The sequence below is a fragment of the Salvelinus namaycush genome, chromosome 23 (assembly GCF_016432855.1).
Source record: "Salvelinus namaycush isolate Seneca chromosome 23, SaNama_1.0, whole genome shotgun sequence".
NCBI lineage: Eukaryota > Metazoa > Chordata > Actinopteri > Salmoniformes > Salmonidae > Salvelinus > Salvelinus namaycush.
This window is the reverse complement of record NC_052329.1, coordinates 32146167-32162442: the sequence shown is the minus strand read 5'-3', so window position 1 is coordinate 32162442 and position 16276 is coordinate 32146167. Positions and strand designations below refer to the sequence as shown.

The following is a 16276-nucleotide window of genomic DNA, read 5'->3' as shown; positions in this document are numbered from 1 at the left end:
CATCCGCTGTCATATCAGTCTCTGACCAAAGGCTTCACCCCCACCACTACAAAGACCCTGCTGTAAATGTGTTGAGCGAGAGTACGAGATGTGTGCATGAGTGACTACAAGACCGTCCATTCTAAATGTGACTCGGGTTAATGATTTCTTCTCTTTTAGTAACATACACAAAATGACAGAACGACAAACAGACCTGTTGTCGTAGCCCAGAGGAACATTGTAAAACAGGAGAATAATGCCAAAAATCTTAAGCAAATATGTCCTTTAATCATTTGATAGAATAACTGTCATCAAATTATCAATTTGTCTTTCAGTTCAAAAACATAAATCAGATTACATCAGTGAGGTGATGTTTTTCTTATGAGGTATTGGGGGGTATCCCTTGTTGTTACAGTGAGGGGGAAAAGTATTTGATCCCCTGCTGATTTTGTACGTTTGCCCACTGACAAAGAAATGATCAGTCTATAATTTTAATGGTAGGTTTATTTGAACAGTGAGAGACAGAATAACAAACAAATCCAGAAAAACACATGTAAAAAATGTTATTAATTGATTTGCATTTTAATGAGGGAAATAAGTATTTGACCCCCTCTCAATCAGAAATGTTGCAATGCAAACCAAAAATGAATGTATAGGTTATTGGACAAGTCCAGGTAGGTGGTCCTTCCCCGTTTCAGCTAATTTTCTTCTGTTTGGTGCCTAATAAACATGGCCCTGGAATCACTGGATAGTGAAAGATTAAAGTTACATGAGTGGGATCCTTTGGTGAATTTCAGAAAGTTTGGGATAGAAAAGGCAGAAATAAAAAATGAAAACGCCTCATCAAATTTCAATAAACAAATGTAAGCCCTGCCAAACATTCACAGCCAGTCATTCACAACATAGGAATTTAACGGCTGCATAGCCTATAAATTGGCAAAGGCTGAGGATGTGTGTTCAACAGGCAGACAAGTTTCAAACCATTTAAATACATTCAAATCATTTTTGAGAAGGACTTGAGCGTTTTTGTGGCATACGGTGGTTACATTCAGATGTGAGTCCCTTCCCCCCACTGTCTCAAGTGTTAAAAGTTAATTACATTTAATTTCATTATCGAAACCCCATGAATGCTGGTCTTAGCCATAGCTCATTAGTCCTGCTGTGGCTAGTCATCATCAGGATTGTGGTCCTCCCGAGCCAGTCTCAGTCGGGACAGGATGTGTTTCTTGGGGAACTTGAGGGTGGTACAGCCGAACTGGCTGACTCCCCCCGTGTCTCCGGGTAGTTTCTCCCGTCTCTGGACCCAGCTGCGCCAGCCAGGCTTCCAACAGTACACACTGTCATAGAAACGGGAGCCGTTCTCCCCGCCCAGCACGTATATCCTGCGTTTCCACCTGGCCACGCCCCCGGCAGCGATCCGCCTCGGCAGCCCTGGGAAAACCACCGGACTAGGGGCTCGGTCGCTCCCCCCGCTCCTCTCTGCCACCACCGCCCCCGTCACCTCCCGCTCCACTCCTGAGCCCCGGCCCTCCCTGAAGAACAGCACCCGCCCCGTGGCGTCGAGAGGTTCCAGATGGGTATAGTTTCCATCTATAAACTTTGTGGCGTCCCTCATGTAGCCTCCGATGGCACAGACCCCTCCCCGCACCGCCACCCCTCCAGCCAGGCAGGTGGCGCCAGAGTCCAGTCCCACACGGGTCCATGAGTCAGTCAGGGTGTGGTAGATTAGCACGCCAGCGTGCACCACAGCCCGGTTCTGCTCCAGCGTGGTGCCGCCCAAAAGGTAAATGCGGCCGCGCAGGGTGGCACAGGCAAAGGAGCGCAGCGGCAGGGGCAGACGGGGCCCGGGGCCCCACTGGAGAGAGGCCAGGTCCATGATCTCACAGGAGTCCAGCATGGCTCCTCTGTTGCAGCCCCCCAGGGCGTAGAGTGACTCCCCACAGCCCAGCAGACCCAGCATGGCTCGGGGCTGCACCATGGGCGACCGCTCCTGCCAGCGATCCAACACAGAGTCATACTCATGAACCTCCGTGGACACCGTGCCCCCCCGCAGGATGCCCCCCGCTACGAACAGCCGCCCCCCGATGGCCGTGCAACCTGGGCACAGCAGAGAGCCCAGGGCAGCCAGCTTCTCCCATTTCCCTGTACGTGGGTCGAAGCAGTCCACAGTGAAGTCCCTCTCGTTCAACAACTCGTCATCCCGCGGCTTCAGGTCCACACACACGATCTTCTTCTCGAACATGCCTTCCCGGGGCCTCAGTGGGCCTCCCAGGCCCTCCCCGGCTGCCGCAGGGCCCAGCTCCTGGCTCAGCCGCCGGCTCTCCTCCAGGGACAGCAAGCCGGGGCGGAGGTGGTGGAGCAGGGCCGGCATGTGGCTGTAACGGTCCAGGGGCTGGTGCTCGGCCCAGCGGCGCGCAGCGTCGTACACCTCTGCCTCAGAGTCTACGCCCAGGCGGTCAGATCCCAGCAGGCTGCCCAGGGTGCCTGGGTCCAGCAGAAGGAAGTCCTTTTGGCGGGCCACGCGGGGGAAGTGCTGGGCCACCAGCCTCAGAGAGGCCCTCAGGAGCAGCTGGTCGTGGTGGGAGCGGGCCAGAGAGTACATGCCCAGGCAGTTGTCCACAGACAGGTGTTCAAACAGGAACCTACAGACACACAGATGTTTGAGGATGGAAAACCAGACAATAAAAGATGGCTTTTAAAAATTCTATCAAAACTCTGTGTCAGTTACTGAACTGCACCGGCTTAAGAGTATCAGCAGCATTCTGGACCGGGGAAAAGACAACGTATCTGTGTCAGGCAGCACTGACTATATAGTTACCTGGAGCACAGATCCTGCAGGGGCATCACTTGAAGCCGATTGGCCGCCACAAACAGGTCTTCGGCCGTGTCCAAGCAGAGCCCTGCCTCCCCAGTGTAGACGAACTGGATGACAGTCTCCATGACTGACGGCGTCACCTCCTCCAATCGGATCTCAGTGAGACGGGACTCCACCAACGGGCTAGTGAACATGGCACGGAAATACGGGCTGACGGCTGCCAAGAGGATTCTGAAGAGAGGCAGAAGCACAACGTCATTCACATAAGGGTGAGATAGGGTGTGACTACAATGAACTGCAGGACACTGGAGTACTGAAACGGCAGCAGGCATCTGAGTATGTGTCACATAGTGCATGTTGCTACACACAAAGGAATGTCTGGATGTCTGTAGTAAACTAGAATTGAGATTAGATCATTGACCCTACCTGTGACACATAAACCTCTTCCCCTCCACTAACAGAGTGACGTCACACAACTGCTGAGCATCCAGTAGCTGCTTCAACCCTGACGGAGATAAGAAGTAAAGAGTGAGGAGATAGAAAGAGACTTATATGATATAGGCAGCACATGAGTGATGCATTCATTTGGATGTTCCCATTCCACCGGACCATGTGTGACGTAGTCTCCTAAAGGAGTGGTGCTGTCGTCGGGAAAGTCCTCTTCTTCGGAGTCGCTGTCCGAGAGGGGCTCCCCGCCCCCACCGTCCCCGTCCTGCCAGGGCTGTGGCCGCCAGGTGATCGTTCCTCCACGGACTGCACTCATCTGAAGATAGTCAAGCGTCGACATAATATACATAGGAATATCAGGAACCTTTAACAACAACAAAAAACATTATTTCTGTCTCAAGGAGCCAGATACACAAGATGGTGGCCAGTTATAATTATGATTTGATGTAGATAGATGTTAGTAATCTATTTAAGAGTAATTAGAGGATCATGGTCAAGCTAAACTTCAAAGCCCTTTATGAATCGTATCCAACACTAAGCTACAGGCTGAATGAATGTCTTGCAAAGCTCTCAAAGGCAGCATTCCCTAGTCCTCTCTCTTATTGTCTCTTATTGAGAAAATCAACAGGGTACATTCAGGAATAGTGACACAAAATGACTTTACCTTGATTCAAGGGAGACTACCCTACTTCGTTCTCCTGTCCTGGGCTCCGATAGTGTGGATGTGACCAGGGGCCAGACAGTTGGTAGCTTCACCTTTAAGCCCGATTGTCTGTAGTCAGTCAATAAGGAAAGCTGACAGTTGCATTCCGTGTGTCCCAACCTCCGATCCGCCTGTCCTGGTCTGGGTGAGTACGGCCTCCAGTGTGGGGTGCAGCACGGCTCATGGTTCTCAAAACCACCATGCAGGCTATAACAACAGACCGCCTGGCGGCGGCTAGCTAACGTTAGTTAGCAACTGCTGAATGCAGCTCTCTAAAAAAACATCCGCCAAAGCACCCCTTTCTGTCTTATCCGGGGAATCAGTAAAAAATGGCAAGAAATACAAACATCTCAAACGCATTACAGTTGTTAAAAATATGAAAAACTGGTTGTATTGCCCCAGGACCTGCCTGACTATTGTCGGCCGCACAATTCACTTTTCCCCCTGTCCCAACTGCATTACCGCAATGCAATAGTTCCGCTAGTCTCATTGGTTAGCCTTTGAACCGGTGCACGGATGTGACGTTTTGTTTTGGACTCATTTGTGCGCCTTATTTTATAACTAAAGCAAATTTAAGCGATATTTTGTTTTCTACTTTCTAAACATTACATTTGTTACAGATTTTGCTCATATAATTTTCAGGTCCCGTCATTTCATTGGTTGTCTTATTTAGTTCCGCCTCTATTTACCAACCTACTTCCGCATTGAAACATGGCGACTTGCATTGGCATGGTTACCCGGCTTTGCACATAGAACGTCTTAAAACCGGTTTCAAAACGCTTTACAAGGCAGGGGCAGGGAACGAAAGTATTTACCCCCTGCCGCTCCACACATGAGATGCGCAGTAGTCTGTACGAACATGTCCGCGAGAAGACTGACAAAATCATTGCCAATGTGGAGACTCGGAAAGGGGATCTACGGGGAGCAGATGTCAGGGAGATTGTAAGCGTTTCTGTATATCTCATCTCACCATGTTGAATACTGTAGATGTAGCCTAGTTACATGCGCTTTGCATGCTCTCTTGACCATCAAGTCATTGAAGTGTCTTTGATGTGCAAGAGAGATTGCCTCTGTGCTTTCATATGCTCTGTCTGTCAGTTGCCTTGAAATACATTCTTACGAATACAGTAAGGTGACCAGATTTCTAAAATGAAAACCGGGGACATTTCCAGTTCGGCAGGTCAATATATAATTAAAATATCCAATGTTATTATCTATGAAATATAATGGGGGACAATTCCGGTTTCATGTATTTAGTCTAACAGGCACACTGTGATAGAGAAAACAACTATATTACAGAAACACTACAGACAAGACAGAACTGTCCGATCTGAACAGCCATTCAGTGGTCCTGGTAGAATAAGAGCAGAAGAGAACATGAGCAAAATTGAAAAAACAGACAATAGTATATGTGAAATACTTAACATAATAAAGAAATAAGATGCTGATGAGATTGGTAACTACATAATATACTTATACCAACCTAATCTGTATATTTCTCAGAAGAAGGTATTTTCTTCAGGATTGCTCTGTCTTTGGCCAGCTTCTCCATGAACTCCTGGCAGGGGAGGTTGAAGTTCGTCTTCACAATAAGCATGGCCTTGATGGTAGGAACAGTGAACCTATTTCTTACTGCTGTCCATAGATCATTCATTTGGGAGAACACTCTCTCGACTGGTGCAGTGCTTACCTGGAAGTAAATGACAACAGACACTAATCTAGCCAGGTTAGTGTGTGGGATGTCATTCTCTTTGAAGTGGGTAACCACCATGCTCCATCTCTGACTAAGCGGTGTCTCAGATGTTTTCCATTCTTCAAGCGATCCCCCTTTAGGAACTCTTTCAGGCCAGTAACCTCGTCACACAATGCATCCTCATTGATGGTCACAGTGGGGCATTTTTCCTGCAGTGTGCCTGCTGCCTTCTGGATCTCTTCACACAGAGTTTGCCTTTTTAAAAGGAGACAATGTAAATCTTTTAGATTATCTGTGTGCTTTCCCCATGCTTGCAAGTAGTTCACAGCTATAGTGAAGAATGATTGTGATGTTTTGAGAAAGCTCTCTTTAGACATGGCTCCATTTTCCTCTAGCTCTCTCAGAAGTCCTCTGACCAAAACTGGAATGAAGTTGGAATGAAGTTCACTTGCAGTGAATTTTGCTTCAACGTTTCTCAGAATTGCAGCGGACTCCACAGCACAGTGGTCCTGGCCTCCAAGCATCTTGATCGTGTCACTGAATACGGTCAAGTTTCCATGGACAAAGGCCAGCCAAAGTTCAGTCAGTGGATCTTCGAACATTGTTCACAGGACAACAGGGCTTTTGTCTTCAGAAATAAAAAAGGATTTCAATGGCACATACATTTTCAGCACTCTTTCTAGAGCAGGGAGCATGGACATCCAGCGAACATGGCTGTGTACTAAAATGTTATGGTACTCCTGGCCAACAAACTCACAAAAGCCCTTCAGTCTTTCTACTCTGACGGTGAAAATATGAACATATCCAAATATCTTTGTGAGCGGGTACTCAACATCATATCCAAAGATGTTCTGGCCATGTTATGAATGATGTGGGCAGGACAACCTAAGCCAATCACCTCACGCTGCAGAGCGTTTTTAACTTTGGTATGGACATTGACCCTCCCCAGCCTATTCAGTCCTCCAAAGTTGGTATTTGTTGTCGGCAGAGAATGTTTCCAGGTTACATTTTTGGATGACCACCAGGACCTCAGCTGCAATTTTCTCCATTCAATTCAACAAAATTAAGCAGTTTTGTTTCCATAGATGTGCTGCCATCATATATCTTACATATCTGACTACTATAGGCAGCAGCTTTACATGTCCATGATTGGACGCATCAATGGCCAGGGACACAAATTCAACCTGGTGTAGGTCCTGTGTTACCAAAGTAGTTGCCCATGGTGCTAACACGTTACTCACTATGGCGTCACATTTTGTCCTAGCACATTTTGCAAACACGTTACTCACTATGGTGTCACATTTTGTTCTAGCACATGTAAACTTTGGCTCACAAAGCTTCCGTGTCAGTTGTGCTGTGCAGTCCATAGATCTGTAACTATGATTGGGTCACATAGTGTGGTATGCAAAGACACCCTCCTGCACAGCTAAACCATATTCTTCTTGGGAAGGCTCTACCTTCTTGAAGAATGTGGTGACAGAGGGCCAACACGGCCAATCAGAGAGGCTTTATGCTTTTTCGTCTACTGATGTTCTACCACTGCCGTTCTTCCCCGGCTGCCAATTGAAAGAGAGGAATTACAAAGGGTGCAGTGAACAATTCTATCGTCTTGACCTGAGCGTATAAATGGAAATTCTCTCATGTTTTTCATTAAAAGTGCATTTCCATTTCTTGGAAAGAGTCATTGTATCTCCTCTGTCTGTTCTTCTTCACTCTCCTTGTGTCACTCTTCTTACTCTCCTCCAATCTTTCTCCTCCTCGTCTTCCTTTCCTTCTCTTCACCTTTCCACCTCACTCTTCTACACTCTCCTTGCTTCACTCTTTTTACTCCCTTAATTTTTTCCTTCTCCTTCCTCTCCAATCTGTATTAATAAATAGCATACTATTAGATAAAATACTTTTGTTAACAGATTCCCATTGCTTGCCTCATTTTTGTATTTTATCTCAAAAACATTGTTTGGAATAATAAATTGGCAGGCTCTTGTAACCATATCTTTACCTTTCCTCCTCTGTCTCCTTCACTATTCTTCCTATCCAGTCTTCTGCCTCTCCTTCCTCTCCACTACTAATGTTATCCATGAACATTTCTAAATATATTTTCACACTACTTATTATAATGCCAAACCATTAAAATTGTAATCTACAAAAATATTCTCAGAATTAATTGTACATTCATTTAATATAATCATATTTTAAAAATAGCCCGTCCACTGCATGTTTACATGTGAACCTTTTTTAACCTAGCTACCACAACAGTAGCTAGCTAACTTAGCTAGATAACTTGGTCTACATAGCTAACGTTAGCTAGCATAACCTATTTAAAACCTTATAGAGCAGATCATCTATCTATATAATAAATTGTGACATTACATCACTAGCTAGTATCTCAAACGATTGTAATTTACCTGGCTTGAAAATACATTTCTGGTGATGTTGTGGATTCACTTGATACTTGCTAGCTTCTGGCCGAGTTTTCCACAGCAGTTTTCTCTAAAACTATCGCGAGCAAGTAGTTAGTAGAAGAAGAGTGAATGAAGCTGCTATAGCGAGCAGCGCCCTCTGCTGGACAAAACCAGCACAAAGTGATTGAGACGTCAACCGGTAGGCTCTGCTGCCCGGTCTTTCTTGCCAAGTAAAATATTTCACTTTGGGATCTGTTTTTAACGCACAGTTAAAAACGGGGACATGTCCGGGGACAGTACCAGCTGGGGACTGTCCCCGGAAAACGAGGACGTCTGGTCACCCTAGAATACAGCCTCCCTGGATGTGGCGGTGTAGGCTACTGCATTTGTATCAAGCACATTGCCTGGTCTCTATAGGCCTACGTCAGTGGTGTGTTTCTGATGTAAGTGTGTGTCTGGCAGCAACTTGAGGTGGTGCGTGAGGAAGTCTCACAGCTGGAGGAGCAGAAGAAAGTGATAAGTCACAGAGTTCGGGCTCTTGTGGTCAGTTGATATATTGACAATGATGCCAATAACGGTGCTTCGAAACATTGTTTTCATGTTATGATGAGATATTATTTTGTGGGATTATTGTGATCAACATTTTCCTTCTCTTCACAGGATCAGAATAACAAGAAAGCCCTAGCTAATGTACTGTATGTTCTGTCTTGCCTGCTGTGACCTTATGGTATTTTCATTTAACATCAAGGCTGAATAGAAAGAATACCCTTGTGGAGTAAGTAAACCCTTATCTTCTTCAGATTCCTGAGTTCAACGAGGCTACGAAGGACGGTCGGGAGATCCGCTACCGGCTGAGCCAGCTTTACCCCGGAGAACACTATGGCTGAGCCCTGAGGCTGCCCAACACCACACACCTCGATGTTAGAGAATCATTCTGAGAGAGACCTATGCGTATAGACCTTTAACTATAGGGAGACATTTTTGAATACCTGGTAAAGTCAATAGTTTGGAACGCCGGTTTCATCTTCAAACTTCCCATCTCCCTCTTTCAGCCAATTGGAGATTAGAGCCTGGCGGGAGTAGTGAGGAGGCAGAACAATACAATTACATGCTGTCCTCATGATCTCATAGACGTCCACAGTAGGGCAATATTTGATATGCAGTTGTCCCTGACCTTTTTCATCAGCGTTTTGACTTCAAACCCAGGGGACACCTAGAGATCGGGGAGGAGCTTGGTCTTATCAGACAGAGGTGAGACACACTGGTCTGCTCTCTGGCTTTCGTTCTCTTTCTCCTGTAACTCTCCATATCCCTGGCTCTTCATGTCACTCTGCTTACTCGCTCTCCTCACTGTTTACCGTCTTTTTTTTCTCTCCAGACGTTTCTCTTTATATCTAATTTTCTTCTTCACACACACAACATACCCCCTCTCTCTGTTTATTCTCATCAGATGATCCTCCAGTCCCAGTGTTCTTGCCAAAGTCCTACAGGTAAACACATAAATAAACCTCATCAACAGTGCAGCCAAACAGGGGCTCACCAGCGTTATCCTCTGGTGTTGTTGTTAACAATATGTAGCCTTGGGCTTGTCATTAGTAACCGGGTGCTTAATATTGTTTGAGTTCTTTCTATGTCTAGAATAAAACATTTCTACAGCAGGTCGCCAGGGTCTTAGTTAGATTCAAAGATTAACAATATTTTGTTTCTCATTTCCCCTCGATCGTCTTATCTTTTTTGAAATCTTAGTTACCGACTCACCCTCTATAATTTCCAGGTGAACAAAAATGAGAGCAGTTGTTGGTAAAGTCAATCTATCCGGTTTATTACCAGTTGGAACAGGGAGACACCTCCAGCACAGAAGCAGAGAAAATGTCTTACTGGCCTGCTCTGAGAAGGTCCTTATAACCTAATAAGTAGATACTGTAACTGTTCTGTATACACCAGCCTGAGAGGCTTGTATGAAGTGAAAACAAAAGGCAGTGACAACCGCTACAGAATCACACTGTTTCACACAATACAATAATAATCAGTGTCCTCTGTCCCTGTACCTCCAGCCTAGGGTCATCAATCATTATCAAGTAATTCATAACATTCAGCTGCAATCTTAGTGACCATCAACCTGCACCTTGAATATTCCCATTACACCATCTCATGTGGTTTACGCTGATCTTCTCTCTGCAGGCATCTTGCCCATGTCTCAGGTCATACTATCTAAGGGAAGCGGGGGCCAGACTCCAGTCTGCTTTATAGAACTTCGCCTTGGAAACACTGCAGCGGCGGGTGTGTAAGATACCTTCTGTTCGACTGTGTTATTAGGGAGAATGTGGCTGAATATATCTGCAAAATGTGTGATTATCATTTCAGATTCAGAGTGTTTTTAATACTCACATGTACAGGGTTGCAGGTGTGATTGCAGGGTACAGAGAACATCTTAGTTGCGCTGAGCTCCAACATGCAGGACTATGTGAAATAAAATAATGAAAATGGTAATAAAAAAACAACAAATTGAAATAGCACTATATACATCATAACAACTGTAGCAGTGATGAATAAATAAATGTCTCCCTACTTTGAAAGCAAATCATTTTTTTCCATCTCTCTCAGGGGTTTATACCAATGGTTGTGCCAGACATGCTGAATGGGGCTGTATTTGTGAGTATCTGACTCTATCCTTCATTTACACTACAGTATGCACGGCAGACATGCATGCATAACAATATTCAAACTGGAAAAAGAGAGTGAAGCAGTCAGAGATGTGTGTACCTAGTAGTGAGCCAGATTTCACAAGTAACATTTCTCCAAACTGACACGTTCTCTCTTTCTTTTTCTCTTTCCTTCTCTGGCTCTCTCTCAATCTTCCTCTCTCATACAAACAGGAGGGTTGTGAAATGCAGCCTCATGCCCACAGGTCTCAGGTGTACTCTCTGGACCCTGCCTGCTTCCCTGACCTCAACCTGGCTGGCACGGGGGAGGTGGGCGTAGCAGGTGAGGCCATGAGTTAGGCTGCGATGGGGAGGTCATGGGGTGAGGTCATCTGTGTGGGTGGGAATGGACAGGCCATGGAAAAACCAGAATGACTAGTAGTGATATACTAGTGTGCAGTTGTCGCTGTATCAACAAAGTTTTCTTTTCTCTTCTAGGTTATTTTATGGACCATGCTGTTAACTGGAAGGACCTTCCTGTCAGGTGAGGCACTTTCTGTGTAATAGGTTTGATTTGCTGACAACCCAGTGTAACATACAAGTGTATATGTGTTTTTATTAGAGATGAATGGTCAGATTTTTCCATTGTATGTCTGTGTGCAGTAGCACATGTTACAGGGCTGAGACGGACACAGGCAGAGAGACTTGGGGCCTTTACATAGTACATCACTTCAACAAGGTAACGGGAAACAAAGCCAAATCTTTTAGAATCAACCAAGGACCAAGTCGTCCGCCATATTTGATGAGTGGTGTTAAAGTATCCTTGTGTCCTCATCCTCTGCTTGTGTGTCTGTCCAGGTGGAGATGTTTGGTGTGACTGCGGATGAGACTGTGGAGGAGAGCTCTCAGATAGATGCTGGAGGAGTTCCTGTCCCTGCAGAAGGAGATCTCCTCCCTGGAGCTCCACTATAGGTCAGTGCTCCTCTCTGGCTCTCTGCACACACTCAATGCTGCTGGATAGATGCATAGCGTATGCTTTGAGTTGCACTGTACAGTGTATTTTGACATTTTTACACACCATAGCCATATATTTACATTTACACTACCATTCAAACGTTTGGGGTCACTTAGAAATGTCCTTGTTTTTGAAAGAAAAGCAATTTTTTTTGTTGATTTTAAAATGACATCAAATTGATCAGAAATACAGTGTAGACATTGTTAATGTTGTAAATGACTGTTGTAGCTGGAAACGGCAGATTTTTTATGGAATATCTACATAGGCGTACAGAGACCCATTATCAGCAACCATCACTCCTGTGTTCCAATGGCATGTTGTGTTAGCTAATCCAAGTTTATCATTTTAAAAGGCTAATTGATGATTAGAAAACCCTTTTGCAATTATGTTAGCACAGCTGAAAACTGTTGTTCTGATTAAAGAAGCAATAAAACTGGCCTTCTTTAGACTAGTTGAGTATCTGGAGCATCAGCATTTGTGGGTTCGATTACAGGCTCAAAATGGCCAGAAACAAAGACCTTCCTTCTGAAACTCGTCAGTCTATTCTTGTTCTGAGAAATGAAGGCTATTCCATGCGAGAAATTGCCAAGAAACTGAAGATCTTGTACAATGCTGTGTACTACTCCCTTCACAGAACAGCGCAAACTGTCTCTAACCAGAATAGAAAGAGGAGTGGGAGGCCCCGGGGCACAACTGAGCAAGAGGACAAGTACATTAGAGTGTCTAGTTTGAGAAACAGACGCCTCACAAGTCCTCAACTGGCAGCTTCATTAAATAGTAGCTGCAAAACACCAGTCTCGACGTCAACAGTGAAGAGGTGACTCCGGGATGCTGGCCTTCTAGGCAGAGTTCCTCTGTCCAGTGTCTGTGTTCTTTTGCCTATCTTAATCTTTTCTTTTTATTGGCCAGTCTGAGATATGACTTTTTCTTTGCAACTCTCCGTACGCCTATGTAGATATTCCATTAACAATCTGCCGTTTCCAGCTACAATAGTCATTTACAACATTAACAATGCCTACACTGTATTTTTTATCAATTTGATGTCATTTTAATTGACAAAAAAATGATTTTCTTTCAAAAACAAGGACATTTCTAAGTGACCCCAAACTTTTGAATGGTAGTGTTCATATTTAGTTGTTTAGGCTGTTTGTGCAAGTACTCCCACACAGTATTGATTTTACTCATTAAACCCCTAGCAAGAGTGTTCCTGTAATCCCTGCATTCTCTCTACCTATAGAGTACTGAACATGCCCACTCAGGAGCTAGGTCGTCCAGCACACAGGAAGTACGACATTGAGGCGTGGATGCCAGGGACGGGACAGCTATGGCGAGGTGGGCATGATGGCACTACTATGATTGGTTAATCATATCCTGGATGGATGTTGTTTTTGTTTGAAAATCATTTCCCATTTTTGCTCTCAAAGCACTCGTGTCGTTTTTGTCATCCAGGCTTGATGTTTTTGTTTCTCCATTGGCTTGCCTTAGATCTCCAGCGGGTCTAACTGTACAGACTACCAAAGCAGACGCCTAAATATCCTATATGAGCGGGAGGATGGTAGACTACACTACGCTCATACGGTGAGACCAGGAAGGGGCCAGTACATTATTTATGTTGTGAGATTCAGTATTTCTGTAATAGATTGCACAAGAAGAGATTAAACATTTTCTAAGCGTTTGAAGGTTATAATAACCACCATTCTTTGCGTCCTACTCCAGGTGAATGCCACTGCGTGTGCTATTCCTTATACTATCATTGCTATACTGGAGACTCATCAGACCAAGGTAAGATAGAACACCTACTGTATTCCCAATACTTTGATGAATACATTCACCCATCATGAAAAGAAGTGTCTCTGATAACATGGAATGTATCTTTGTTACTCTCTATATCTCACTCACATGTCCATTTTCAGGAAGGGACAATGTGTGTGCCTTGTGCCTCGCAGCCCTATCCGGGGATGGAGGTGATTGAAAAGCCAAAATACACTCCTTTTGAAATACATGGGGCCAAACCAGCCCAATCGCATGCCCCGCCCTGTCCCAAAGCCCAGATGACATCATGCACCAACACACTTACATCAGGAGAACAACTGAAGCCTTTCCATCTACAGTTGAAGTGGGAAGTCTACATACACCTTAGCAAAATACATTTAAACTCAGTTTTTCATAATTCCTGACATTTAATCCTCGTAAAAATTCCCTGTTTTAGGTCAGTTAGGATCACCACTTCATTTTAAGAATGTGAAATGTCAGAATAATGGCAGAGAGAATGATTTATTTCAGCTTTTATTTCTTTCATCACATTCCCAGTGGGTCAGAAGTTTACATACTCAATTAGTATTTGGTAGCATTGCCTTTAAATTGTTTAACTTGGGTCAAACGTTTCAGGTAGCCTTCCACAAGCTTCCCACAATAAATTGGGTGAATTTTGGCCCATTTCCTCCTGACAGAGCTGGTATAACTGAGTCAGGTTTGTAGGCCTCCTTGCTCGCACACGCTTTTTCAGTTCTGCCCACAAAATGTTCTATAGGATTGAGGTCAGGGCTTTGTGATGGCCACTCCAATACCTTGACTTTGTTGTCCTTATTATATACTCAGAAACAACATATAAACATAACATACGGCAAATAAGTTTTTCAGATGTGGTTTCATTCATTGGGCCGCTGTTTATGCCCCACATAGGTGCAGTGCTGAGCCTGTGGCTGAACAGATTGCTCTGTCAGAGGCTAATCGTTCAGGAGTGAGATCACAGGGTCCTTCACGCCCACTGCCTCGAAGTACTAGCACATTGGAATTACTGGGTGAAGAGGCACCAAACAGAGCTGTAATGACTGTGTTCCTATCCTTAATGCTGGGAAATGGATTAGAATAGAATTGGTAATGAAGCCCAGATGTATAATGTGCCCCATCCAATAGCCAGGAAACACAGGCAAAGATGTGGACAAAATGCTGTGCCCATTAGACTGGGCATTACTTGTCATCAACTCTAAATGTGTAATTAATTGTGCTAGACACTCCTATAATAACACATTATGGAAATGTACACTACTTGTCAAATAAAAAAATGTAATCTCCGTTCCCCCACTTTACATAAAGCATGCATGCATACAGCATGGCGGGTTATGTGTTTTAATACAAACCTGCTGCTGAGGCATGATATTGAACAGCAGGGAATTGGCGTTACCTCCGGTCAGATGTGGTCAACTCAGCTTGGAGCGAGCAATCCTCTCGTTATCTCCGCGTTAGTTGTTACGCGTTGACGGGGCATCATTCTCCCGACCTGTTCTCCTGCATTACCTGGCCCTTCGAGCCAAGCATACGCGCCTATCAGCTCTTTAGCGGGTCCTTGCTCGCTCGACTTGAGAATAAGGTCGCGGTATTATTTCAAGGTTATTTCCTTCTCTGTAAGGCCTCTATATTCAGATCCTATGGGAGTTTTTATTTTCACGGCGTTGTTTTGGACCTTAAGTGGAGGTAAGTAAAATCAGGGTTTCATTTGTGAGGCTGCTGATCCATCAATGTATGAGCGTATCCAGTGTTAGATAACGCTTACGTTAGCCGAATCCATAGCCTGGCTGTTCTAACAGCCTTTTTAGTTATAGCTTTGCTTGGGACATTAGCCAAAACGTGTGATTGTAGGCTATTGATTGCAGTTAAGCGGAATGTTTATGTTATTTGGAGGATGTTTCCATTTTTTATAATATAGCCTATAAATAAAACGGAGGGGATATTGGAATTAAACCAAGAGGAGAAAAGTACAAAAAGGTCAATTGATAGAATATATCTTAGCTTTTAAGATTTAGGATCAAGATAGACTTGTTACATAATTTGTTTAGAGCGCACCTTATCCAGTCCGTCACAAAATCTGTCCGTTAGCTATACATTTTCCCCAGGTATTGTGACTACATATTGATTGCTATTGAATACATGTGTATTGGAAATAGCCTTATGTAAGAATTACATCATAAATTACGGGTATTTCTACATCACCCAACCTAAAAGGAAATTATGTTGTCGTGCAAGACGTGATGAAAGCAGGGCACGTACGCTCCTGTAACTGTTAAACCTATTAATAATGCGCGTGGTGTTACAACCATGTCTTGCTTGAATATGCAAACATTGACCCCGTCACCATGGTTTGATGTGAGCAGTTTTGTATCGGTGTCAGGGCCTTTCAGGGAGTGTTTTGGGAGTAAATATGTACCGATGTAATGTTTTGAGAAAGGGAGGGTAGGCTATACATCTATTATATAACAGTGTTGTGTAAAAATATAACTGAGCTTAAGGGTAATGGTCTGTGTATCGTGAAATGTTTAGAGGCGTTACAATCACCAATGTGCATGTGTGTGTGAACATACAGACAGATTCCAGTCTCCTTGCCAATTGCCTTGTGAATAAAGAGGGTGAAGGGAGGTCTGCCAAGCCAATCAACATGGGATTGCAGCTTTAAAGGACCTGTGTCCCAGTTTAGGAGGAAGCATAACACGCTCTCTCTCCCACGCAACCTACAAGCCCCTGTTGTTCGCACGTGCCTTTGAATTAAGGCCTACCATTGACCTCCATTATCAATAACCTTAATG

General features: G+C 44.5%; 1 protein-coding gene and 1 pseudogene across 4 annotated transcripts; one reads left to right on the top strand and one right to left on the bottom strand.

Annotated features, from left to right (window-relative positions):
- Window positions 1–503: 503 nt before the first annotated feature.
- LOC120018323 (kelch-like protein 12) lies at window positions 504–8132 on the bottom strand. 4 transcript variants are annotated; one of them, XM_038961457.1, is made up of 6 exons: window positions 8043–8132; window positions 3906–5892; window positions 3404–3605; window positions 3221–3299; window positions 2798–3025; window positions 504–2621 (listed from the first exon to the last, which is right to left on the bottom strand). In XM_038961457.1, exons 3-6 carry the CDS (start codon window positions 3588–3590, stop codon window positions 1145–1147), a joined length of 1971 nt encoding a protein of 656 aa, XP_038817385.1. In that variant the 5' UTR covers window positions 3591–3605; window positions 3906–5892; window positions 8043–8132; the 3' UTR covers window positions 504–1144. The 4 variants fall into 4 exon arrangements, with proteins under 4 accessions (XP_038817385.1, XP_038817386.1, XP_038817384.1 ...); XM_038961458.1 differs by having other exon boundaries at window positions 3404–3557; XM_038961456.1 differs by having other exon boundaries at window positions 3404–5295; window positions 5428–5892.
- Window positions 4782–13819, top strand: LOC120018642 (annotated as a pseudogene).
- Window positions 13820–16276: the final 2457 nt, after the last annotated feature.